The sequence below is a fragment of the Brienomyrus brachyistius genome, chromosome 14 (assembly GCF_023856365.1).
Source record: "Brienomyrus brachyistius isolate T26 chromosome 14, BBRACH_0.4, whole genome shotgun sequence".
Classification (NCBI taxonomy): Eukaryota; Metazoa; Chordata; class Actinopteri; order Osteoglossiformes; family Mormyridae; genus Brienomyrus; species Brienomyrus brachyistius.
The window spans coordinates 21,425,397-21,448,594 of record NC_064546.1 but is presented as its reverse complement, the minus strand read 5'-3'; the positions used below and the strand labels follow the sequence as shown (position 1 = coordinate 21,448,594).

Here is a 23,198-nt window from a genome sequence, read left to right as displayed (position 1 = left end):
GGCTCCCGTCGGGTCCGTTCGGCTCGCCTTCCGCCTGCGTCACCGGTTTGCGTCAACGCCCGTTTGCGGGGTCGCTTTCTGCAGGTGAGCGGCTGCAGACGCGGAAATGGCGAGGATGGAGTCCCCCGGGGTGGGCAGAGTGCTTCAGACCTCTGGGTACGACTCGTCGTCCTACACGGTGAGGAGAGAGCCTGTCGCCCGGGGACGGTGGAGTCGGTGGTGCTCGGTTAGGCGTCTGCCGGTACCGGGTCGTCATCCTCTTTGTTTTTGTCCCATTTTTCGGCGTAGGACAACCTGATCGGAACCTTGCTGGCGATCTCCGGGAACCTGCTGATCAGCATCTCGCTGTGCGTGCAGGTGAGGCTCCCGGCCCCACAGCACCGGCCCTCCTGATTGTGCACCGCCGCTCTGTAACCGGTCCCGGTCCCGGTCTCCTTCGCAGAAATACAGCCACCTGAGCCTGGCCGGCAACAAGGACTCTCGTGTTTACTACAAAACTATGAGCTGGTGGTGCGGGCTGGTGCTGACGCTGCTGGGCGAGCTGGGCGTCTTCGTGTCCTACGCCTTCGCCCCGCTGTCGCTGGTGGCGCCGCTGGGCGCCGTGTCGCTGATCGGTACGTCGCTCTCTCGTCAGTACTGTCATATGACATATTAAAATATTACACATAGGTCATATGAATGCTATTTCATATTCAAACCAGTCCCTTCAACTTTTCTTATGTATTTTTGACCCTAAAGCTGGTAAGTGCACTGAATATGTCAGCTGGCTTCTGTGGCAGTACGTGCCCCGGTAGGTAGTGTGTGTGGGGACCGGGCCTGTGTGAAGTGAAACTCACCTTCTTCCTCTTCACAGCGACCTCTATCCTGGGCTTTGTCTTCCTACGTGAGAAGTGGAAGCCCAGAGAGTTTGCTAGTAAGTCTCCCCACTCCTGTTGTCTTACTATCATTTTGCTGCCCGATTCAGGGGTGCAATAGAACTTATTTACTGTTCGTCGTAGCACCAGTAGGGGGGGCAGTAATTAAGAAGCCTGCGTGGCGCTCAGAACGGGCTCCTGTTTTGGTAAATTACGGAAGTGGATACCTCAACAACCGCAACATCTTTTGAAAGAGGAGATTTTGTGGATAAGCTCGGTAAAAAAGACAGTGGTCATGTGGTGATTTTGCGGCTTAAAGTTCCACATGTTTATTAAATTTATACAGATGAATAACTTGTGGGTGTCGCTAATCCACTACCAAATTGTTGGTACCAAAATGCCAGCTTCCGGACAAATGTTTATGCCTGTCATCTGAAACCCTGCTGATTATTGCTCATGCCACATATCATCACGGTCTGATTTTATGAATTTTATGATTTATGAAAACGTGTATTGGATGACAACTGCACACCCTACCTCAAAGCTCAGTTCCATAGATCTCAGCTCAGTATATCAGGACCCCTCCCCAGTGTGTGTTTATGGTGACAGCCCCCCCCATGCTGTTACAGAGCGCTACATCCTCTCCTTCCTTGGCTGCATCCTTACGGCCACAGGGACCTACCTGTTTGTCACATTCGGCCCTAACGCTCACGAGAAGCTGAGTGCTGACAACATGGTGAAGCACGTCATCAGCTGGCCCTGCCTCCTGTACCTGGTAAGACCCATGGGGCGGCCTGCTCACTGGCCCCCTCTGCTAGGTGGGTCAGCCCTCGGCCTCAGCTGCCCTGCACTCCCTTTCAGCTCCTGGAGATCATCGCTTTCTGCTTGCTGTTATATTTCTATAAGCAGAAGAAGCTAACCTACCTGGTGGTCATCGTGCTGCTTGTCGCTCTGCTGGGTGAGTGAGCATATCTCCGCTGCTCCGGGACAGTTGCTTCTCCCTGTATGTGCTGTTGACCCCCTTGCCCCTCAGGATCAGTGACGGCCATCACTGTGAAGGCCGTGTCAGGCATGACCGTACTCAGCATCCAGGGACAGCTGCAGCTCTCCTTCCCCATCTTCTACGTCATGCTGGTCTGCATGGTCGCCACCGTGCTCTTCCAGGCCTCGTGAGTCACTCCCAGCGCCGCCGTCGTCTGGCCACCATGCTGTGCTGACGCTGCAACTCCTCTGATTGGCTGAGGCCATGTGTCTGTCCTCTCTCTCCTGTGATGACCAGGTTTCTGTCTCAGGCCTCCAACCTGTACGACTCGTCCTTGATTGCCAGCGTGAATTACATCCTCTCCACGGTCTTCGCCATCGTCGCTGGTGAGTATCGCACACATTGTCTCACACCCACCTCACCCCCACCCCCCACAAGGTGGCGCACTGAGGTCTCATTCCCTGTCCCTGCTGCAGGAGCTGTGTTTTACCTGGAGTTCAACCAGGAGAGTGTGCTTCACATCTGCATGTTCCTGCTGGGGTGAGTGTGAAGGCTGTCGCAAAGCTCAGGGCCCCACTGGGGGGAGCATGAGGGCCATCCTGAAGCTGGGGCCCCACTGGGGGGAGCATGAGGGCCGTCCCGGAGCTGGGAACTGTGTGTGACACCTCACTCCCCCCCCCGTTTGCTGGTGTTACACAGGTGTGCCATTTGCTTCCTGGGAGTATTTTTAGTCACGAAGAACAAGAGGAGGACAAAAGCGTTTGAGCCATACGTGACCATGGACATGATGCAAGGTGGGTCACTTCCAGTGCCCGTCCGCAGCTCCTGGCCAGGTGGAGGCCTTACATCCTTACACCCTTTCTCCTTTTGCTCTCCATACAGGAATCCCCACAATCCACGACAAAGGCCGGGCCGTGCAGCCGGACTACAATGGCTCTTTCTCGTACGGTGCTCTGGTGAACAGCGAGAGCGCCATCCCTGCCGCATTGCCCGCGGTGCCGGAGCAGCTGGCCACTGGCCCTGCTGCTGCCACCTACAAGTCGGATGAGCTCAAGCAGGACTGAGAGGGTCCTGGCCCTGGTTTGGGACTGTGCCGGTGCGGGTGGGAGGGTGACCTGGGCGCGGGCGCAATGTGATCCTCTCCACCCCCCTCCCCTGGATGAAGCTGTAAATATTTATGGGCTGAACCTAAACAGTAAACCCCCCCCCCCCGCCCCAGGGCAACCGGGCCTGGGCGGATGGGTGAAGAAGAGGAGACAGACTTGGGGTGGGACCGGTCCAGTCATGGCCAACATGCAACTTACATTTGTTTGACCTGTCTGGACCGTAAATGTGCTTTCTGCTGCCTGGTTTCTCTCTGTGGCCCATTACATGTATGTACATGTATGTGCTGGGAAGACAAATCCTGTCTGTATCATTACGGCCCATGGAATCTGACCTCTGACCTCTTTCTGAGGGTGCCCTGGGATCAGCGTGACCTCTGACCTCTGCCTGTCTCATGTTCTGCCTGTGTGCTCTGTGCTGTCAGGGTGGGGTGAGGTTGACAGAGTGAGGATGTGTTGCTCACACTGCCCTCTAGTGGTCATACATGTTTCATGCTCTGGTACCGAATGATTTTCATTGCTGTGATGAATGTGTGGGGTATCTACAGAGAGCTGCTTCCATAATCTCGAGTTGCCCTGCAGTGTATTAGGTGGTAAGCAAATAAATCAAGCAAGATTATGTGAGGATTGAGTGTTTGACATGTCAGTTCGCGTTAAGGGCTCAGAGTGAATGCTTGCTGTTTGGTGAAGAATGTTTTGTTTACCTTTAAGGGGGAAACTCCCACAGCCTTAAATATCACATTAAGGTTGCTTTGAAAAATACATTTTTAAATGGGTCTGTTTCCAAAAGTGGCTGGAAAACGGCAAAGCCAAATGACCTGTGAGAGGGGTGTCGTGGCGGAGAAAAGCTCGGGGAACACTGCTGTCCTACTGACGACTTACACACTGCTGTCCTACTGACGACTTACACACTGCTGTCCTACTGACGACTTACACACTGCTGTCCTACTGACGACTTACACACTGCTGTCCTACTGACAGCATTATTACATTCAGACCTAAAACAATAGCAAGTTGGGCTGAAGAGAAACGGATGCATCCAAGCTGGCGTCTTTGTAGATGCCGGTCATTGTCAGGTACATTTATTTAGTTACTGAGGTGACGTGACACACTGTCTGCACTGACTCTCCTGTAAGTGTTGAGTTCCGGCTCTTTGCAGGCTCTTTGTAGCCACGTTAGGGCCGTCGGAAATGCTCATCACCCAGGGTCCCCGGAAGCTCGTCTGGCTTCCGGCTGCTGCTGGATCTGCTGCCCTTGGGCTCTTAGGGCTGATATGTTGCCTCTACAGCAGCATCGCTGGGATCTGAAGAACAGTAGGTATGGACAGTGTGGAACTGAGCTGGATAAACAACACAGGCCAAAGGAAAGTATGTGCACACGGTCCAGGCTGGTGCCGCAGTTGGTGACGTCCCCACAATGAAAGCCCTGTACTTACCCCCAGAGGCTTTCTGATCCAGCGCCTCACAGCTGGCCTGCAGGGCGGCGACATTGTTACCTGTGAATAGAGCTTCATTTGCCGTGACTCTGTACTGTCTGGGGGAACGGGGGTAACGGTGGCACTCACCCTCACCCTGCATGCGCTCCTCTTCTATCCCCGTGTCCAGCTCTGGTCCCCCACCGTTGTGGTCGACTGGTGGGGGGGGTGCTTGCCCTGTGATGGGGGATGTTTTATAATCCCTCCAGAATGCGAATTATGACCACTAGCATGATCATAATCAAGGAGGAAAATGTTAAATCTCTAGACTTTGGTAGTGGGGCCAGCCTGCTATGCTGCGGACCTTCTCTGCAGGATTGACATTCCCCACGGCGCAAAGATGCGATTTCAGATATCACCAAGCACCAGTTACCATAGTGATGGGAGGACCCTGCACATCTGTGTGGGACCGGCTGTTCGAACTGGTGCCTGCCGTCTCCAGCTCGGTCGGCACATTCTGGCTTGGATAGGGCTGTACTGGGCCCGCCCAGAATCGGACACAGCCCCTTGTACCTGAGTGCAGGAGCGCCCCTGACCCAGCCACCCACTGGACACCTAACAGGTTAACGGCGTGGGAGAGCTGCACACACCATCTGGGGCTGTCAGGTCCTGGGCTGCTTCAGCAAGGAGCAGCGTCGCATTCTTCTCTGCAACAGAGGGGACACCCTGATGGTGGGACACAGAGCAGTGTCGCATTCTTCTCTGCAACAGAGGGAACACCCTGATGGTGGGACACAGAGCAGTGTCGCATTCTTCTCTGCAACAGAGCGGACACCCTGATGGTGGGACACAGAGCAGTGTCGCATTCTTCTCTGCAACAGAGGGGACACCCTGATGGTGGGACACAGAGCAGTGTCGCATTCTTCTCTGCAACAGAGGGGACACCCTGATGGTGGGACACAGGTTATCCATGCAGCGTTAGCGAGGTATGCGGCGCCTTTTATAGAGACCCTCTCACCTGCCTCTAGAGGCAGCGGTTTGCGACGCGATGCCAGGTCGATACCTCCGCCGCTCATGTGGCTGGAAGGTGGGACAGCCCTGAAATGCGGTCTGCCTGCGCCCAAATGCTCAGCAACCACTAGTTACACATTACCTGGACTCAGCTGCCAGATTTACTGAACTAACCAGCAGTGCTTTTCCATGATGGAACACAGTCTGGTGCCAGTGTGGCATACAAAGCAGGATCTGGGGGGCTGGGGAGGTACTCAGGCTTCACCACCTTTAATTGGGATCTTGATCCCCCAAGCTACATGCCCTGGGGTACGTTTCCCAAAAAGCAAAGGAAACCGTGCAGCCGAACAGCTCCATTTATGTAAGTCGGTAACGGGAGTTTCTGAGAAATGCACCCCGTCTCAGGAAATCTCTAACAGTCCATCCTTCCCCCCTTAAAATGGTGAGGACCCCCTACCTGTGCTGTCTTTCGGAACGCCACTGGGGGCGCTCAGCCTTTGGACGTCCGTGCTAGTCGTACAGCCCATAGTTGGGATCCCGGCAGCTTCTCCTCCGCTCTTCCTGCTGTGAGCCCAGTGCTCTTCTCTAGTGATGGGATTTATGGCTCTTTGAGGGGATCCGGATCTTGGCGATCCGTTCCTTTCAAAGAGCCGTTCAATAGAACGGCTCTTTTGGCTCTTTTAAAATATTTAGTCAGTTTTAAGAAGCCAGCTTGGGGGCATCTCAGTTTATCCTGGAAATAATCACTGGTAGGAATGATGAGGTGAGATTTGTAGTCAAATAATTAAAACTCAGATATCACACACCAATATCTGAGTTTGAATTATTCTGAAATATTGATTATTACCTCATTTGTCACGTGTGGACTATATTCCATAGGGTTGCACAACATCCCTCTGCTTAGACAGTGACATCACTATTTTGGATTTACCTTAAGTGTGTGTATGCGTAAAGCTAAGTTGACTTATGTTATTCATACAATACCTACTCACAAATAAACATCAAAAACAAAGCCGGCTGCAATGAATTTCTGTGTAAAACAGCTTTTACTACAAACACTTCCACACAAGAACATTGTTATCACGGCAGCGTGCACAAGTAATGGCTCCGCTCCTACCCAATGACAGAGGCATGCAGGGTGTATTTCCACTTGAGCACTCACGTGAAGGATGCGTGCACAACTATCATCATGCTGTTAGGCAGGAGCACCCCTGCGCTGGGTGCGCCCCTCCCCCTATAACTGTTCTGTCTCGCCGAGGAGCTAATTTGTGTGCATCTGTGTGAAACACGCATAGGAAAAAAAGAACGACAGAAAGAACGGCTCCCCCCAGCCGCGACTCGGCTCCCATCGTTCATGTTTATGAGCCGTTCAAAAGAATCGGTTCGTTCGCGAACGTCACAACTCTACTCTTCTCCTTGTGTAAGTCCTGGCGACAGTGAAGTTGTGGTGCTGGTTGCGTCACCACCCCCACCCCCCCCCTTCCAAACACATTCCAGTGAAACTGTGAACACAAAATCTGTACGCTTTCAAGAATTCGCGGAGTTAATAGAAAACAGCTCATGTCTTTCCTGACTGGACTGAAATCCCGATATCTTATTTTTTCACGGCCGGCTTGGACGAGGAAGGTGCGCCCACGCTTTCCAACCGCTTCATCTGCACCGGGAAATCAACCTTCCCAAAAGACGATTGTATTTATCCGTTTGTGGTGAGAGTAAAGGATTTCACACCATTTATAAGGAAATGACTTTTCCGAGCAAACGGGTTATTCTCATTACATGGCTGGGAATGAAAATCAACAAGAACAGGGCCACGGTGGATATTGTAATCAAGAAACCTGCTTTTAGCACGACTAATGTCCCAAAACGCCATTTATTAAAAAAAATTAACAAGGGGCTTTTAAATGCATTTCGACATCTACGACTGACATACTGACAGACGGGATGTTACTGTTACGATGTACAAGAGAATACGAAAGAGTGCATTCAGGTTTAGGGTCGTTTGCAAACCGGTCGCATGCACTCAGCAGGTACCTATGCAACAGGCGAATGCAATAGTCTGTTTAACTAGGCTGAAGGGACCGCTGTTATAAACCAGCAGCAGGGCACCGCCCACCGCGAAGCCGCCGCCGACGGCCGGCTATCGCACGGCGAACCGGACTTCGGGGCCTTGCGGGCCTAACTTCGAGGACACGCCCCCCTCATACCTCTGGACTGAGATTGGTGGAGCTGCGCCCCGGTATGGAATGCTATTGGTCCATCCGTATGCCTGTGGGTGGCACCTGCACACCCCCTACTTACACAGACCTGCAAGCTGCAAATGTCGGAATAAAGTTAATTTCTGCTCGGTACGTGTGGCTCGCAGTAAATATAAAGCCGCCGCATCACAATCCGTGGCCCGATCGGAAACAGCGGTAAGAAATTCACTGTCGGTTTATGTTTCTTTGTCCCCCTCTTCATCTTCGCTGTTGTTTTTCTCCAAAGTCACCTCCCATCATGAATTTAATTGGTGAAAAAAAAATTATAGACGGTTTTTTATTTGTGATTGCGGCTTGCAAACTAATGTATTTTATTGTTCCAAGCACTGACGTTTGGCCGTCATTGTGACACTGGGTGCGCTCTGCGTGATTGACATCGGCGGTTCTTATCGCCTGTTTTAGGTCGCTTTCATTTCTGCTTTATTTCAGTTTGTGCCAATACTTCTAGTTTAAACTTCCAGGTCGACCATTTGGCTTGTTCCTCTGAAATAAATTCTCAGAGCAGAAATAGTTTCGCATTAACCTGTAAGAGCCGCTTTGTTATTCATTATTCAATTCTGCACGGTGTCCTTTGAAAACTATTTTATTTACGATCTTAACTATAATGACGTTAGATGAATATAGATAATTTGCAATGTTTTCCTAAGTAAGGTAAACATTAATATAAAACATTAACTGGAAATCCGGCTTGCTTTTGATTATTCTGTGCATTACGCCTATTTAACCGCAAGAGGGTGGTGTAGCACCACGTACCGGAATGGCGGAGATTTTCGCTTGGCAGCATGTGACTGCAAACAATTGTAACTCTACTATTACACCCGGAAAACGTACCATGGGGACGCTGGCCGCCAGTGCAACTGATAACGTAATGAATAATATGTAGCTGCTGCCTCCCAGTGTGATTGCTCAGCTGTTATGCTGCAAGAGGCGGCCAGCTCGTGGAATAATGGCTCAGAGGCCTATCGCAGTGACCTGGAGGAGGAGGAGGAGGAGGAGGAGATGGTCTTTGGGGAGAACGAAAAGGATGCCTGCGAGATGATGGACCTGAGTGACCTGCCCACGTCGCTGTTTGCCTGCGGGGTCCACGAGGCTGTGTTCGAGGAGGACGGCCAGCGGGTGAGAACCCAGGACCATGGTGTGTTTGCAGAAATGTGCCATTTGTGTTAAGGAAGTGTGCACTGAGGCTCTCTACAACACCCAGAAGCTGCCGGGATCCCGATTCCTGAATGAATTCCATGTCTGGCTCCCGCGCCTCATCTCTGCTGAGGTGTCCACGGCCCTGAGCACGGCCCACTGCCCGTTTGGGGCTGATGATCAGCAGATGAGGATTTGAATCTATATTTGCAGCTGGATATCAGGGTTTATGGTCACCTGGGGGGGGGGGGTCAGGCAAACGCACGTACACACATAATCACACTTCCCACACAAGTTCACACATGGGCTCAGTCATTTGCATAATCATCCAAGAGTGCTGTTTACACATTTTTATCCGTTCCTCTTGAGCTAAAACAATTGACTTGTGTCACGGGGGGGTCATTTTTGCCCCTATAATCTCAGCATCCCCTTATCGCCACAGCTCCCTCTGAGCCACGGTTGTGAAATTCACCCCAAATCCCTTCAAATACTGTTGCTGTGTGACTGGGAATGAAAGTGTGGCTCCCAGTGCCAGCAAACCACCACACTTTGGGCGCCGCCCTGCTGGCCACAGACAGTCACTGCACTGTGAAGTTTGGCTTTTGTGTGGCACCCTAGAAGCACCAAAGGGCCCCAGGCTGTAGCGGTGCTGCAGGAGTGTATGCCTGAGGGTGTCACCCAGAGCAGCAAGGAAAGCTGCATCCGCATTTAATGCAGCGTTTAGTCCTGCGGTGCCCTAATGCGACTACAGGCTCTGCTTTGGGTGGGAATTGCTTTCTTCTTGATTTGAATGTGCTTTGGCTTTGGCATACTTACACTGGGTCAGTTAGAAGGCCAAGCTGCAGTCGGGCGGGGACTCCCCCTGGGAGGGGAGGGGGTTGCCCTCGATTTTCGGTGATCAAACAGGGGCATTCACCCCCTCCGGGGAGAAAACGGTCAACACCTTAAAGGTCAGCTTTACTCCCTCTGTTCAACTTTCCCCATCTCCCTCTATCTCCATCCTTCCGTTCGTCTATCCCTTGCTCCCTTCCTCTCTCTCTTCCCCTCCATCTGCCCCATTCTCCCCCTCTTTCTACCTACCCCCTTTTCCCTTTCCCTCTCCTTCCCTCCCCCCCCTCTCTCTCTCCCCCTTCCATTCTCTCCCTCTCCTTCCTTCCCTCCCTCCCTCTCCATCTGCCCCCATTTGTCCCCCTCTCCCTCCCTTCATAAATAGCTTGGCCTACATTCACTGCCACTGCAGTGCTGATAGGATGAGCCTCCGGCTTCAGTGAGGTACCGTATCATTGCAGCCGCCTTCCTTCACCACATGGAGGCGCTGGCTCTGGTCACCGCAGCTGAGGCAGGCTGTGTTCCTGCTTCATGTTCTCTGGCAAAGGTGTTTACTATGGATAAACAGCTACAAGGTTCGCTGTTCTGCCGTTTTGGCGGCTGCCGTTCCATTGACGAGGTTGACTGTGGCAGCTGCTATGCCGTATCTGCAGATGGCTTGAGTGGGGGGGCGTCTGTGCCCCTGGTTCGGTTACATGAAGGCAGCACGGAGATGGGGAGACCTGCCTGCAGGGGGCGTCTGTGCCCCTGGTTCGGTGACATGGAGGCAGCACGGAGATGGTGAGACCTGCCTGCAGGGGGCGTCGGTGCCCCTGGTTGGGTTACTTGGAGGCAGCACGGAGATGGTGAGACCTGCCTGCAGGGGGCGTCTGTGCCCCTCGTGTGGTGACATGGAGGCAGCACGGAGATGGTGAGACCTGCCTGCAGGGGGCGTCTGTGCCCCTGGTTCGGTGACATGGAGGCAGCACGGAGATGGTGAGACCTGCCTGCAGGGGGGTCTGTGCCCCTGGTTCGGTGACATGGAGGCAGCACGGAGATGGTGAGACCTGCCTGCAGGGGGGTCTGTGCCCCTGGTTCGGTGACATGGAGGCAGCACGGAGATGGTGAGACCTGCCTGCAGGGGGCGTCTGTGCCCCTGGTTCGGTGACATGGAGGCAGCACGGAGATGGTGAGACCTGCCTGCAGGGGGCGTCGGTGCCCCTGGTTGGGTTACTTGGAGGCAGCACGGAGATGGTGAGACCTGCCTGCAGGGGGCGTCTGTGCCCCTCGTGTGGTGACATGGAGGCAGCACGGAGATGGTGAGACCTGCGTGCAGGGGGGTCTGTGCCCCTGGTTCGGTGACATGGAGGCAGCACGGAGATGGTGAGACCTGCCTGCAGGGGGCGTCTGTGCCCCTGGTTCGGTGACATGGAGGCAGCACGGAGATGGTGAGACCTGCCTGCAGGGGGCGTCGGTGCCCCTGGTTGGGTTACTTGGAGGCAGCACGGAGATGGTGAGACCTGCCTGCAGGGGGCGTCTGTGCCCCTCGTGTGGTGACATGGAGGCAGCACGGAGATGGTGAGACCTGCCTGCAGGGGGCGTCTGTGCCCCTGGTTCGGTGACATGGAGGCAGCACGGAGATGGTGAGACCTGCCTGCAGGGGGGTCTGTGCCCCTGGTTCGGTGACATGGAGGCAGCACGGAGATGGTGAGACCTGCCTGCAGGGGGCGTCTGTGCCCCTGGTTCGGTGACATGGAGGCAGCACGGAGATGGTGAGACCTGCCTGCAGGGGGCGTCTGTGCCCCTGGTGTGGTGACATGGAGGCAGCACGGAGATGGTGAGACCTGCCTGCAGGGGGCGTCTGTGCCCCTGGTGTGGTGACATGGAGGCAGCACGGAGATGGTGAGACCTGCCTGCAGGGGGCGTCTGTGCCCCTGGTGTGGTGACATGGAGGCAGCACGGAGATGGTGAGACCTGCCTGCAGGGGGCGTCTGTGCCCCTGGTTCGGTGACATGGAGGCAGCACGGAGATGGTGAGACCTGCTAGCAGGGGGCGTCTGTGCCCCTGGTTGGGTTACATGGAGGCAGCACGGAGATGGTGAGACCTGCCTGCAGGGGGCGTCTGTGCCCCTGGTTGGGTTACATGGAGGCAGCACGGAGATGGTGAGACCTGCCTGCAGGGGGCGTCTGTGCCCCTGGTTGGGTTACATGGAGGCAGCACGGAGATGGTGAGACCTGCCTGCAGGGGGCGTCTGTGCCCCTGGTTGGGTTACATGGAGGCAGCACGGAGATGGCGAGACCTGCCTGCAGGGGGCGTCTGTGCCCCTGGTTCGGTGACATGGAGGCAGCACGGAGATGGTGAGACCTGCCTGCAGGGGGCGTCATGCTTAGCAGAGGACCTCCTGCTCATGTTAGAAAGCGGAAACCTCTGCAGCACAGGTGAAGCTGTGCTGTTACCGTTTAGGAAGACGAGCCGGCGCAGTGATTTAGTGATTAAGGACGGAATGGAGTTGCTGATATTCCCTGTCACTTTGACATTTTAAGCTGAGGCTAAGATGGAGTCTCTTTTCCAAGGACAGGCATCTCCAGGTCCCTTGACTGAACTGCCTCAAACAAGCAGGCTAACTTTCACTTTTCAAGTTTGAGCCAAGGGCATTTGGAAGATCAAGTGAAACAGGAGCAATGAAACCGTGTCCCAGCACAGGGACACGATCTGCGCTGCCGGTGTGAATGAGGTGCACAGACTCCCTCAGGTAAGACCTCATGAGAGGCACGTCAGGTCAGATACACTAATACTGGGGGGGGGGATTACACACCAGGGCCCCATTGTTCAGGGATGGGGGAGGGGGCAGGAAGAAGGAGAGAGGCAGGCAATAGGGAGAGGCAGGCGATAGGGAGAGGCAAGAGGAAGGGAGAGAAACAGGAGGAGGGGGGAGAGCCAGGAGGACGAGGAGAGTGAGGCAGGAGTTGTTGAGGGAGAGAGAGAGTCAGGAGGAGGGAGAGAGAGAGAGAGAGAGAGAGAGAGAGAGAGAGAGAGAGAGTGATAGGTAAGGGGGTGAAGCAGCAGCGAGGCCGGTGCTGCAGGAAGCGGTGTCCGCAGTGCTCTGTGCGCGTCTCCGGGAGGGGGGAGGGATGACGTCAACGCTCGGCTCGGTGCGGTTGCGGGTCCCGGCAGCCAGTTCGGACCCACAAGGCTGCGTACAGGGCTGATCCGGACTGATCAGGGGCATGCCATCGATAAACATGAAGCTGGAGATGCTGACGCTCATCGCCTGCGAGGTGGACGCCGAGGTCTTCACGTCCCCGAAGATGCAGGTACGCGCCGGGCTGCGAGCTGCCCACCCGCCCGACCGGCGCCTCCGCTGATGTGTGCTGAGGCGTTTGCGTTTAACTGGGCATGTTTATTACCTTTAATTTTTCATTTTACAGCGCTTAATTAATGAATTCCCTTCACCGGCATATAGGAAATGCGCGTACATGCCTGGCGGTAATCAATGTATTATTAATTAGGTTACATTTCGGCGCATCGGTGAGCGGGGTGTCTGCGGGGGGAGGAGCGGCTGCGGTCAGACGCGGTTAGACGCAGTGTCGGGCGCCCCTTGCCATTGCAGGTGCGGGAACGAACCCCGGGGGCGCGTAAGGCGTCCTCGTTGTCCCTCGCACGGAAGAAGCGCACGTGTTATCGGAGGAACGCAAATGGACTGTAGATGCTAACGGAACCCGATTTGCTTTCATTGGCGGTGCCCGGGGTTTGCCCGGTATTGATGTACGGAGACCCTATTTCAGTCCCACGTGACGACGATACACCTCCTCCCTCGAAGTATGAATGCTGTCTATTGTAATCAGTCCTTCTCCCACATCCACCACTCCCTGCACTCACTCTGTCAGTACCCCCCTCTCTCACAGCACAGCGCCCTCTGTAGTCCACCCAGCACTTTGCCTGTTGGGGGGGGGGGGGTCCTCATTTTAGGGCACTCGTGAGTACAGGGTGGCTCCTGTGTCTTTCTGACACCAGGAAGGCGGATGGACGTTTGCATGGCTCAGGCAGCCCCAGAAAGAGGAGGTTATCTGCAGCAAGACATTCTTCTGATTGCACTGATCACAGAGCTCTCTCCCGGTCCGCTGTGTGGGAAGGAACTGGGGATGAAGATGAAGATGATGGTAATAATCACAGGCACACAACTCGGCGGGGACTGTGTGCCCCCTCAGCCCGGCATGCGGGGGTGTTTACAGTGGGGGAGGATGAGGATGGTGATGACATGAGCAGCAGTTGCTGCAGTGGTTGAGGAACTTGGATTTTCCAGAAGGCATTCCTGCTGTTCTGGGCTTCCCTGCTGTCAGACTGCAGATCGTTTCAGGTAAATCCATGTGAATCAGCTGTTGATAAACCATGATGCCTGGCTGCTTCCGTTCAGCACCAGATTCCTGTTTGTTTTGTGCCCTTTCAGCACCATTGTGTGTCTAAAATGCTGTTTTGGCTGCAGGTCACCAGGGGGAGCAGTAATTAAGGAGTTGAGCGAACTGTTACCATGTTGTTCTCTCCAGCCGTAATGGCTGAAGTGTAGCCTGCCACCCCGCTGTTCCCACTCGCTGCTCCTCACACAGCCAGAGAATCCCAGCTTGAAGTTCTTCATGCACACGACCCCCCCGCCCCGGGAGGCTGCCTTCCAGTCTTCTGGGGGAAGTCGACCATTAGCCCCCAGCTCCGAGCAGGACTGGTCAGTCAGGAGGAAGTGTTTGTCCCACTTCACCTGCCTCTGGCCCTGACAGTCCTGAGGCACCTCATGAGGGAGGGAGAGCTCCCTGCTCCAGTCCGTACTCCAGTCCGTACTCCAGTCCGTACTCCAGTCCGTACTCCAGTCCCTGCTCCAGTCCCTGCTCCAGTCCATGATCCAGTCCGTACTCCAGTCCGTACTCCAGTCCCTGCTCCAGTCCCTGCTCCAGTCCATGATCCAGTCCGTACTCCAGTCCGTACTCCAGTCCGTACTCCAGTCCGTACTCCAGTCCGTACTCCAGTCCGTACTCCAGTCCCTGCTCCAGTCCCTGCTCCAGTCCATGATCCAGTCCGTACTCCAGTCCGTACTCCAGTCCGTACTCCAGTCCGTACTCCAGTCCGTACTCCAGTCCGTACTCCAGTCCCTGCTCCAGTCCATGATCCAGTCCGTGATCCAGTCCGTACTCCAGTACCAGTGATGTGTGCCATTACATTGGGTTAGAATTCCGCTTTACACGCTCTGCATGATGGGAGCCCCCCTCTGCCACAGATACATGGAAGCACCCAGCTGGCAAAAAGCTGAAATCCCACCAGTCTAACAGGGACTGCTAATTACGCCATTAAGACCAGTTTGGGTTCATTGGCAGGCCACCCACATTCCAACATTCCAGCACCGTCAGCTTGACAGTGTTGTGGATGTGAAGACACTGTACCTGAAGCATGTTCTCTCTGGTGCCGTGGTGTTTTTCAGTCATGTGCAGTTTGTTAAGCTCTCCTAGTTCTGCTGCCCCCCCCCCCCCAGCCAGAATCGACATGCAGTGTGTTTCAGTGACACACCAGCTTGTTATATTTTGCTTTGAACGAAAGCATATGTTTTATAAGTCAGCACTTATTAATGTCAGATGACGACTCATACAAGGTGCCTTGATTCTCTGGAGACCAAATCACCCACCTTCTCGCCGAGAAGCAGCACTCGCTGTGATCTGGGCGCCTTCACTTCATCTTCCTTCCTGTATCGACCTTCAGATGTTTCCAAACATTTAGCAGAGTCACGCTGCACGTTGAGACCTCAGTGTCCAGTCAAACGTAGTGACTCAGCTGTTGCCATGGAGACTGTATGAAAGCCAGGCGGAAGATGGGCTGTGCTTAGTGAGAGCAGGTGCTCTGAGAGAGCCTGCAAACCTGGAGAAGGAGGGGGTGTGCTCCCACAGAGCGGAGCCCCCAACCTACTTCTGACCTCAGTAACTCTGTGGACAGGAAGCCGACGCGTGACTCTGGTGAGGGTTTGTGAGTGAGGCTACGGAGCACAGCGGCCTGTTTCGGTTAATCTGCTCACCTGTCTGACACCTCGTCATCCAGCCCAAGTTTGCTCCATTCCAGTCTCTCCTGCAGGATGGCCAGTCGTCTTGGGCTGGGGGGCACCCTTGGGGTCGGGACCCAAACACGGCTGAGACTCCACCCCCTTTGGGAAGCTGGCATGAATGGCTGAGGAGTGGTTTAGGGTTACTCACCTGGGGGTCTCTGTGCTAGGCGAATGGCACCCCCTTAATGCCAGGATTGTGCAGTGGCAGTGTACAAACGCTTGTGGGTGCTAGCCCCCTGTTGGTGGGGGGGTAATGGGGAAGGGGGGCAGAAGTAGGTAAGAGGAATAGATAGCAACTTGTTTTTTGCTATTGACATAATGTAGGTAGTTTGCCTGCATGAACCCCTCTGTCTCGTTTATATGACAAGTAATAACCGTGAATTAACTAATGCTTTTTACCATTAAAAAAACTGACTGGCATTTTCTAGGGAAATCTGGAATTATTGCTACACTTTCAGATTGATTTTCATTTTAGTAAGTGTAATTATGAGCGTTTAATCTTATCTAGAGCTCTAACTTAATTACGGTCTTTGAGAATGACTGTGATTCATCCTTATTCGTTTATACAGTGAAATCTGTCTGGCGGTGCTAGCTGCAGGGTACAGGGTTTAGGGTACAGGGTTAGGGGTTTGGGTATAAGGTACAGGGTTAGGGGTTTGGGTATAGCGTACAGGGTTAGGGTATATGGTACAGGTTTAGGGTATATGGTACAGGGCATAGCGTACAGGGTTAGGGTATAGGGTTAGGGTATATGGTACAGGGTATAGCGCACAGGGTTAGGTTATATGGTACAGGGTTAGGGGTTCGGGTACAGGGTTAGGGTATATGGTACAGGGTATAGGGCACAGGGTTAGGGTATATGGTACAGGGTTAGGGCACAGGGTTAGGGTATATGGTACAGGGTATAGGCGTACAGGGTTAGGATATTTGACTATCCCTGCCGGCCCCTGGAGGATGGGCTCCCCCTTTGAGTCTGGTCCCTCTCAAGGTTTCTTCCTTCTAGGGAGTTTTTCCTTGCCACTGTCGCCTATGGCTTACTCATTGGGGGCTTTGGGTGAGGATACTGTAAAGCGCTTTGAGACAATGTAATGTTGTGATAATGCGCTATATAAAAATAAATTTATCGTTGTTGTTGGTATATGGTACAGGGTATAGCGCACAGGGTTAGGGTATATGGTACAGGGTATAGCGCACAGGGTTAGGGTATATGGTACAGGGTATAGCGCACAGGGTTAGGGTATATGGTACAGGGTATAGCGCACAGGGTTAGGGTATATGGTACAGGGTATAGCGCACAGGGTTAGGGTATATGGTACAGGGTATAGCGCACAGGGTCATGGATATGACTGATGCTTGTGAGTCAGATTTGTCCCCTGGACCTTTTGTGGTAATCATGGTGTCAGGGGTTGGTGTTGGGTGGCTGCTTGGCTGACGCCTAAGGAAGGGAACCTATCAGATATTTGTCTGTGGACCATGGTGTGTTAGAGGTCTATCAAATTATTCTTATATTTTCTGATTATTCAGGAGAGAATCCAATAACTGTAAGTAGTGTGATGTAAATCCTGTGAGCAGAGACACCAGTGTCAGGATTGGGATGGACTCTCTCTGATCGATCAAAAGATTTAAATGCCAATTGTGTGGCTCTTTCCCAACTGGAGCTGGTCCAGTCACCCTAGAAGATGGTAGAATTTCGGTTCATTCGGTTTCTGTGTGGATACAATGCAGGGGACACCTTGGAGTGGATACCTGCCCCCTGCAGGACATAGACATGAACACACAGCCACAGGAAGGCTGGAGATCACATCCTTGTTGGGCCATGACGGATTCTGCACGATTACGCGGGGATCCTACAAACTGGAGTCTCCTGCGAGGGCACCTGATGACAATGTGGACGGCGCCTGCAGACCGCGCGTCTCTGTGCTGTGTGATGTCGCACAGCTCTGCAGAGGCCAGCTCCGGGGGGCTGCGGTCCTTGAACCCGGGCCTGCTGTGCTCCAGCAGCTCCCTCGGTGGTGGCTGGTCCCTGGGAGGCGCCGTTCTTCCCAGCCCAGTGTCCCAGGATCTGGTACCTCTGATCTGCACTGGAAGCTGATATCTGCTCCCTTAATTATTTAGTGTTACTGCTTGTGTCTTCACCTCCTAGCCGTGTCACAGAGGCAGTAATCTCTGTCTCTCCCAGTATTTCAGTGCCCATTTCTGTGCTTGGAGGTGGCTATTGCCATTTATAGTTACTCTGACATGAATGGAGCCTTTTTGCAGACAGCTGGTGATGTGTGTCCATGTTCGTCATGTGTATTAACCAGACCGATAAGAAAACAAGGAATTTTATTTTGCTCCAAATTGAAATTTTATTTTAACTTAAATCGAGCTGTGACTGGATGCCTCTGTCAAGCTTGCAGAGACAGATGACTGATGAATGAAGCCGCATTGCTGCCAAGTCAAACCCTTTGAGTGGCTCAGGACCTGAAATCCTGCACTGACTGCAGCAGCCACAGGCAGGATAATCTCTGGGCATGTGAGCTGGAAAGCCCTGCTGTTGTACCTTTGAGTTCTGCAGTGAAGCAGTCTGCTGTGTAAGTGGGTTAAGACTGTGAGTGTCATACTGATGTGGGCTACACAGCACAGTTACGACAAAACAAGGATGATGATGATAACGACAGTGGCTTAGCGGCGCCCCCTGCTGGCTTTTCAGGAGCGGTTCGAGGCACTCTTCAGGATGTACGACGAGCAGATATCCTTCCAGATGTTCCAGAGCTTCTGCCGAGTCCGCATCAGCTTCAGCGGCCCGGAGGCAGCGGCCCGCGCGCGCGTGGAGCTTCACGAGTCTGAATTCAATGGCAAGAAGCTGAAGCTGTACTTTGCCCAGGTACGGCACTGTGAACTGCTCCTCGCCAGAGTCATACACAGGCGCGGCCTGTAGAGGGCAGGCTGGCCATTTCTCTGCTGTGTGTCATTGTGTGTGATGCCAGTGGTGGCATATCAGTCCTGTGTGTACTCTTGATACAGGCACTGCTTGCTGGTTTCCCCCCCCCCCCCCAGGTGCAGAACTCGGGCGAGGACATTGACAAGGCCTATCTGGCTCCTCCCCAGCCTGTGAAGCAGTTCCTGATCTCGCCCCCCGCTTCTCCGCCCGTTGGATGGAGTCAGAGTGAAGACGCCACGCCCGTCATCAACTATGACCTGCTGTGCGCTGTGGCCAAGCTGGGCCCAGGTCAGGCAGCCCCCCCGGGACCCGGTAGACAGAAGACTCAGACCTGAAAGAAGCACTAACACATTTAAAGTACCTGTTTCTGTTACAGATCCTATTAATGACGACGGTGCATCAGCATTGTTATAAAAAAAAATTAAAAATCACAATTTTTGTTTCTTTGTCTGTGGAAGCTGAAATTCTGTACTCAGAAAAATATCAGCATTGCAAGGTTAACTTAGATAGGTGCCATAAAAATGATTTCCTGGGCCCATTTATGTGGGTTGTTACCTTACTTCTGGTACCTAAAGCCTAACATCAGCTTCAGTCACAGTCATGGCTATAGTTTGCCCTTTGCTGGTGGTATGTGACAGGACAGGAGGTTTCAGTCTGTCTGCCCTCTGCTGGTAGCTTGTTAAAAGGCAGGTGGTTTGTCTGTCTGCCCTCTGCTGGTAGCTTGTTAAAAGGCAGGTGGTTTCAGTCTGTCTGCCCTCTGCTGGTAGCTTGTTAAAAGGCAGGTGGTTTGTCTGTCTGCCCTCTGCTGGTAGCTTGTGAAAGGGCAGGAGGTTTCAGTCTGTCTGCCCTCTGCTGGTAGCTTGTGAAAGGGCAGTATGCACTTCTTGTCTTTCACTTGAGTCAGTGTAAGAAGCGTCTTATCACGTTTCCTTGGTTGGTCTTATCTCCTTGGCAACCATAATACAGTCTTGTGCGTTTGCCTGTTATTTTTTATTGTGTTTATTGCCTGATATATATATATATATATATATATATATATATATATATATATATATATCTGTAACTAGTTTAGTATGATTCAAAATTTTGACGTGTAATTTATTGGGAAAAGTATGCGAATGTCTTGGAAAATGAGCTCTTTTAATGTTTAAGTTCGCCTCCATTGTCCAGGTGTTCATTCATTGTTGATTATTTGCTAACCCTGTAAGGTCACCCACTGCCCGTCTCTGTTCTGCGATGCAGGTGAGAAATACGAGCTGTGTGCGGGCACGGAGTCGACGCCCAGCGTGGTGGTGCACGTGTGTGAGAGTGAGACAGAGGACGAGGAAGTGACCCGCCCCAAGCAGAAGATCGTCCAGACCCGTCGTCCTGACGGTCCCTCCGCAGTCCTCAACTAAGTCCCCCAGCCGCCATGGCAACAGCCTCCAACCCTGACCTCTCTCATCCTGAGAAAGATGGCCACTATTTCAGATTTCAAAAAGAACTTTTAAAATCACGTAAAACAGAGGAGAGACAGCTGACGGCGCTGTGCTAGTGGGCTGACAGGCTGCTGTGGCCCCTGTATGGACCACCAGGGGGCAGCGATGCCCCCACTGAGAAGGCCGCACCTGTATCATTTCAAGCGTTGCAGATCCTGCTTGCTTTTCATTTTTCAGAATGAATTGTTTTTGTATATTATTATTATTATTATTATTATTATTATTATTATTATTACTGCTGTTTCACTGGAAGATGTTTCATACTGATTATGTATTTTATTGCCTCGCTTAGTAACATTTCAGCTGATTTGTTGGGATGCAGGAGGCTTCTCTCAGACAGACAGACAGACACACACACACACACACACACAGACACACACAGTAACCGAGTGTAAATATACAGGCTGCACTGTCGCTGTGCTGCTCAGTGTGTGCCCTTGGATTTCTTGTTTTCTTTCTGTTTGGGTCTGTTTCCTAAACGAAATGTACATTCTCTACATGTGTCCATATCAGCGAATGCGTCTGTCTGGAGCTGAGCTGAGCAGCGTGACTCATGACGGACGCCTCAGACAGACGTGTGGGTCCCCGGGGCCGGTGTCAGGCTCAGAGTCCAGGGTGCGAGCGATGGTGGCGTCTGGCCGAACAGGGTCCTCGACTCGGATGGCTTCCCTACACTGGGGGCGTTTTAAGTAAAGTGCTTTGCACTGATGTTGTGGTAGAAATGTGCCATCCAGGTGGAACTGGAATTCTGATGCAGAAAAGGAGAGAGGGGTGGGGGAGAGGCAGGGATGGGCCAGGAGGGGGCAGCGTGTGTGCATCCCCAAACCTGCCTCTTCCACTGCGCTTTGCACCCAGATGCATGACATCATCGTCTCTGCACCGATTGGGCCTTTCCCTCCCATAATTCATTTTCTCCCCTGTAAACAGTCTTTAGCACTTTCCCTCCCATAAGCAGCCGCTAGGTGGGGTTTTGTTGACGATGGCACCAGCGTTTCCCTTCTCTTGTTTCTCTCTGCTGCTTTATTGCATCTTGTGATTCTGTGAACCTTCCTCTCATGGAGCATTTTGCCCAAAGACAACATGTAAATATATTACAGGATTTGCATCATTTAGAAATTGCCAAAAAAATAATAAAAAAAAAAAACAGTTTTACAATGTGGGATGGGAGCATGAACAAAATGAAAACCACGCCCACTGATAACCCGCTGAGAACGCGGTGAGAACCTGGTGAGAACCCACTGAGGGGGCTTCTTCAACAGTACTGCTGCAGGTCTGCTTCGCTGCATCAGTCTGTGGCAGGGCGCCACCTGCAGCATCGGGATCGCGCTTGCAGGTCGTGTGCTTGGAGGTGCATAGGGATTTCTTGTGGCTGTAGGGAGCTGGGGGTTCCCAGCTTGTCACAGTCATGGGAGATAGAATGGAAGGGGGTTCTGAGGGACACCATCACCTATAAGGCTGGATGCTGCTTTCAGACGTGAGCTTGTTCATCTCAAATGGAGTCAGGCTGAAAATGGGCTCAGTTTGAATGATCTCAGTACTGTCACTGTATTGTTTGTTGAAATACAAATATCGTCTTGTAATGTAGTCGTTCTGAGAAAAAAGTAGCACTTCAGCAATAATTTCCAGTTATCTGTATTTCATGTGTGTACTGATTTCTGTAGATGTTTTCTGTACTTACTTGCTTATATTTGTGTAGAAGTATAAAGATCATTTGTCTCATATAGAAATATATAAAGTATTCTTAAATGTTTTTGGCTTATAGCATCTATCAGCAATCGCTGCGTGGGTTTCGGCTGCTGGGGGGAGGCCTCTGGGGGGAGGCCACTGCCTCCACGGATCCTGATCTGTTACATGTGCAGACTGCATGTGAACAATCACAGACATGTCTGACACCTACAAACGCACCGTCACTCTTGGGGATGCAAAGGCGTGGGTCTGGCATGTCTGTCGAGGAGGCGTAGGACTGGCACCCCCCACAAGTTGACCTCACATACCATGCAATCATCATATAGCTACATAGCTCAGTTCCTCTTGTGCTTTGACTGGTACCCCACATAAGGATGACTCAGTTCCTCTTGTGCTTTGACTGGTACCCCACATGAGGATAGCTCAGTTCCTCTTGTGCTTTGACTGGTACCCCACATGAGGATAGCTCAGTTCCTCTTGTGCTTTGACTGGTACCCCACATGAGGATAGCTCAGTTCCTCTTGTGCTTTGACTGGTAGCCCACATGAGGATAGCTCAGTTCCTCTTGTGTTTTGACTGGTACCCCACATGAAGATAGCTCCGTTCCTCTTGTGCTTTGACTGGTGCCCCACCTTCACACAGACTTCTGCAGTACCCAGGTACCCAGCATTTTTTAAGTCATCCATAATTGTTTGCCAAACTTAAACTTATTTAGCATAACTTTGACAGCTTCAGATCCAGACTGTGTTTGGACAGCTGCTGTTACTAAGAAGAGAAGCCATTGGCTAGTTTTCAGTCTTTTCCTGAAAGATACCTCTGCAGCCACCTGATACTGCGTTCCTTGACACACGGACCCCGGGAGAGCAGACCTGGCCCGTCACTGCTTGTGAGTACCCTGGCCCGAGGGCAGTGCGCCCGCTCCCCCGCTGCCCACACAGCACGGGGGTTGGGCTGCCCGCTCTGGACTCCAGTGACGGATCCTGGGCTCTTTTCCTTGGCCTCGGTGATTCCCTCGTTTGGGAGAGAGGGGCACCACCCCCCCATGCGGGCTACCTGAGATTGATCACACATGGTGGGGTAAAGTCCATTACCATGGCAAACTGAGAGACTCTGTGAGGAGTTGATGGCAGAGTTGCTTGCTCCCAGCCGGCCGCTCTTCCTGTATTTGTTCTAGTAACATTACATGATCTGTAGGGAACTTTAGCCTTTGGGGAAGTGAGTCTGTGGGAGTTTAAGCACCTTGATGCATTTGCAGTGTGCAGTAAGATCACCTATAAATTACAGAAACACGCCTTAGAGAAACGTGCTGAGTTCCCCTTACTCACAAGCAGCCTACCAGCCATCCCCGCCTGCATGCGCCCCCCCCATTGAGCATACAGGATATGAATGGGAAATCCCCTGCACACCAGGGGGTGCTGGGACCGGGACGGAGGGCGTGGGGGCCGTGGCCGTGCCCATGTGACGGGGAAGCCTCT

The 23,198-nt window shown here is 52.7% G+C and overlaps 2 protein-coding genes and 1 long non-coding RNA gene across 7 annotated transcripts; 2 read left to right on the top strand and 1 right to left on the bottom strand.

Annotated features, from left to right (window-relative positions):
• Positions 1-3,558, top strand: nipal3 (NIPA like domain containing 3). Its single transcript, XM_048975720.1, has 11 exons — positions 1-178; positions 289-357; positions 443-614; positions 854-913; positions 1,484-1,629; positions 1,716-1,812; positions 1,888-2,023; positions 2,134-2,222; positions 2,313-2,376; positions 2,536-2,630; positions 2,719-3,558. The coding sequence occupies exons 1-11, from the start codon at positions 107-109 to the stop codon at positions 2,898-2,900; spliced, it is 1,182 nt and encodes a 393-aa protein (XP_048831677.1). The 5' UTR covers positions 1-106; the 3' UTR covers positions 2,901-3,558.
• A 3,310-nt stretch (positions 3,559-6,868) lies between these two features.
• Positions 6,869-21,787, top strand: rcan3 (regulator of calcineurin 3). 5 transcript variants are annotated; one of them, XM_048975722.1, is made up of 5 exons: positions 6,869-7,775; positions 8,588-8,735; positions 18,329-18,502; positions 18,676-18,847; positions 19,802-21,787. In XM_048975722.1, exons 1-5 carry the CDS (start codon positions 7,603-7,605, stop codon positions 19,954-19,956), a joined length of 822 nt encoding a protein of 273 aa, XP_048831679.1. In that variant the 5' UTR covers positions 6,869-7,602; the 3' UTR covers positions 19,957-21,787. The 5 variants fall into 5 exon arrangements, with proteins under 5 accessions (XP_048831679.1, XP_048831678.1, XP_048831680.1 ...); XM_048975721.1 differs by lacking the exon at positions 6,869-7,775 and having other exon boundaries at positions 8,517-8,735; XM_048975723.1 differs by lacking the exons at positions 6,869-7,775; positions 8,588-8,735 and adding an exon at positions 12,425-12,874.
• LOC125708148 (uncharacterized) lies at positions 10,760-11,914 on the bottom strand. Its single transcript, XR_007382421.1, has 6 exons — positions 11,860-11,914; positions 11,600-11,664; positions 11,470-11,534; positions 11,146-11,210; positions 10,951-11,080; positions 10,760-10,886 (listed from the first exon to the last, which is right to left on the bottom strand). It is a non-coding gene; the product is annotated as an uncharacterized LOC125708148 (long non-coding RNA).
• Positions 21,788-23,198: the final 1,411 nt, after the last annotated feature.

Excerpts from the sequence above, each read along its gene's own strand:
- nipal3 (XM_048975720.1), top strand. The coding sequence starts at position 107 with ATGGCGAGGATGGAGTCCCCCGGGGTGGGCAGAGTGCTTCAGACCTCT. Across the intron at positions 179-288 it reads ACGACTCGTCGTCCTACACG|GACAACCTGATCGGAACCTT; the intron begins GTGAGGAGAGAG and ends TTTTCGGCGTAG. Across the intron at positions 358-442 it reads GCATCTCGCTGTGCGTGCAG|AAATACAGCCACCTGAGCCT; the intron begins GTGAGGCTCCCG and ends TCTCCTTCGCAG.
- rcan3 (XM_048975722.1), top strand. The coding sequence starts at position 7,603 with ATGGAATGCTATTGGTCCATCCGTATGCCTGTGGGTGGCACCTGCACA. Across the intron at positions 8,736-18,328 it reads TCGAGGAGGACGGCCAGCGG|GAGCGGTTCGAGGCACTCTT; the intron begins GTGAGAACCCAG and ends CTGGCTTTTCAG. Across the intron at positions 18,848-19,801 it reads TGTGGCCAAGCTGGGCCCAG|GTGAGAAATACGAGCTGTGT; the intron begins GTCAGGCAGCCC and ends TCTGCGATGCAG.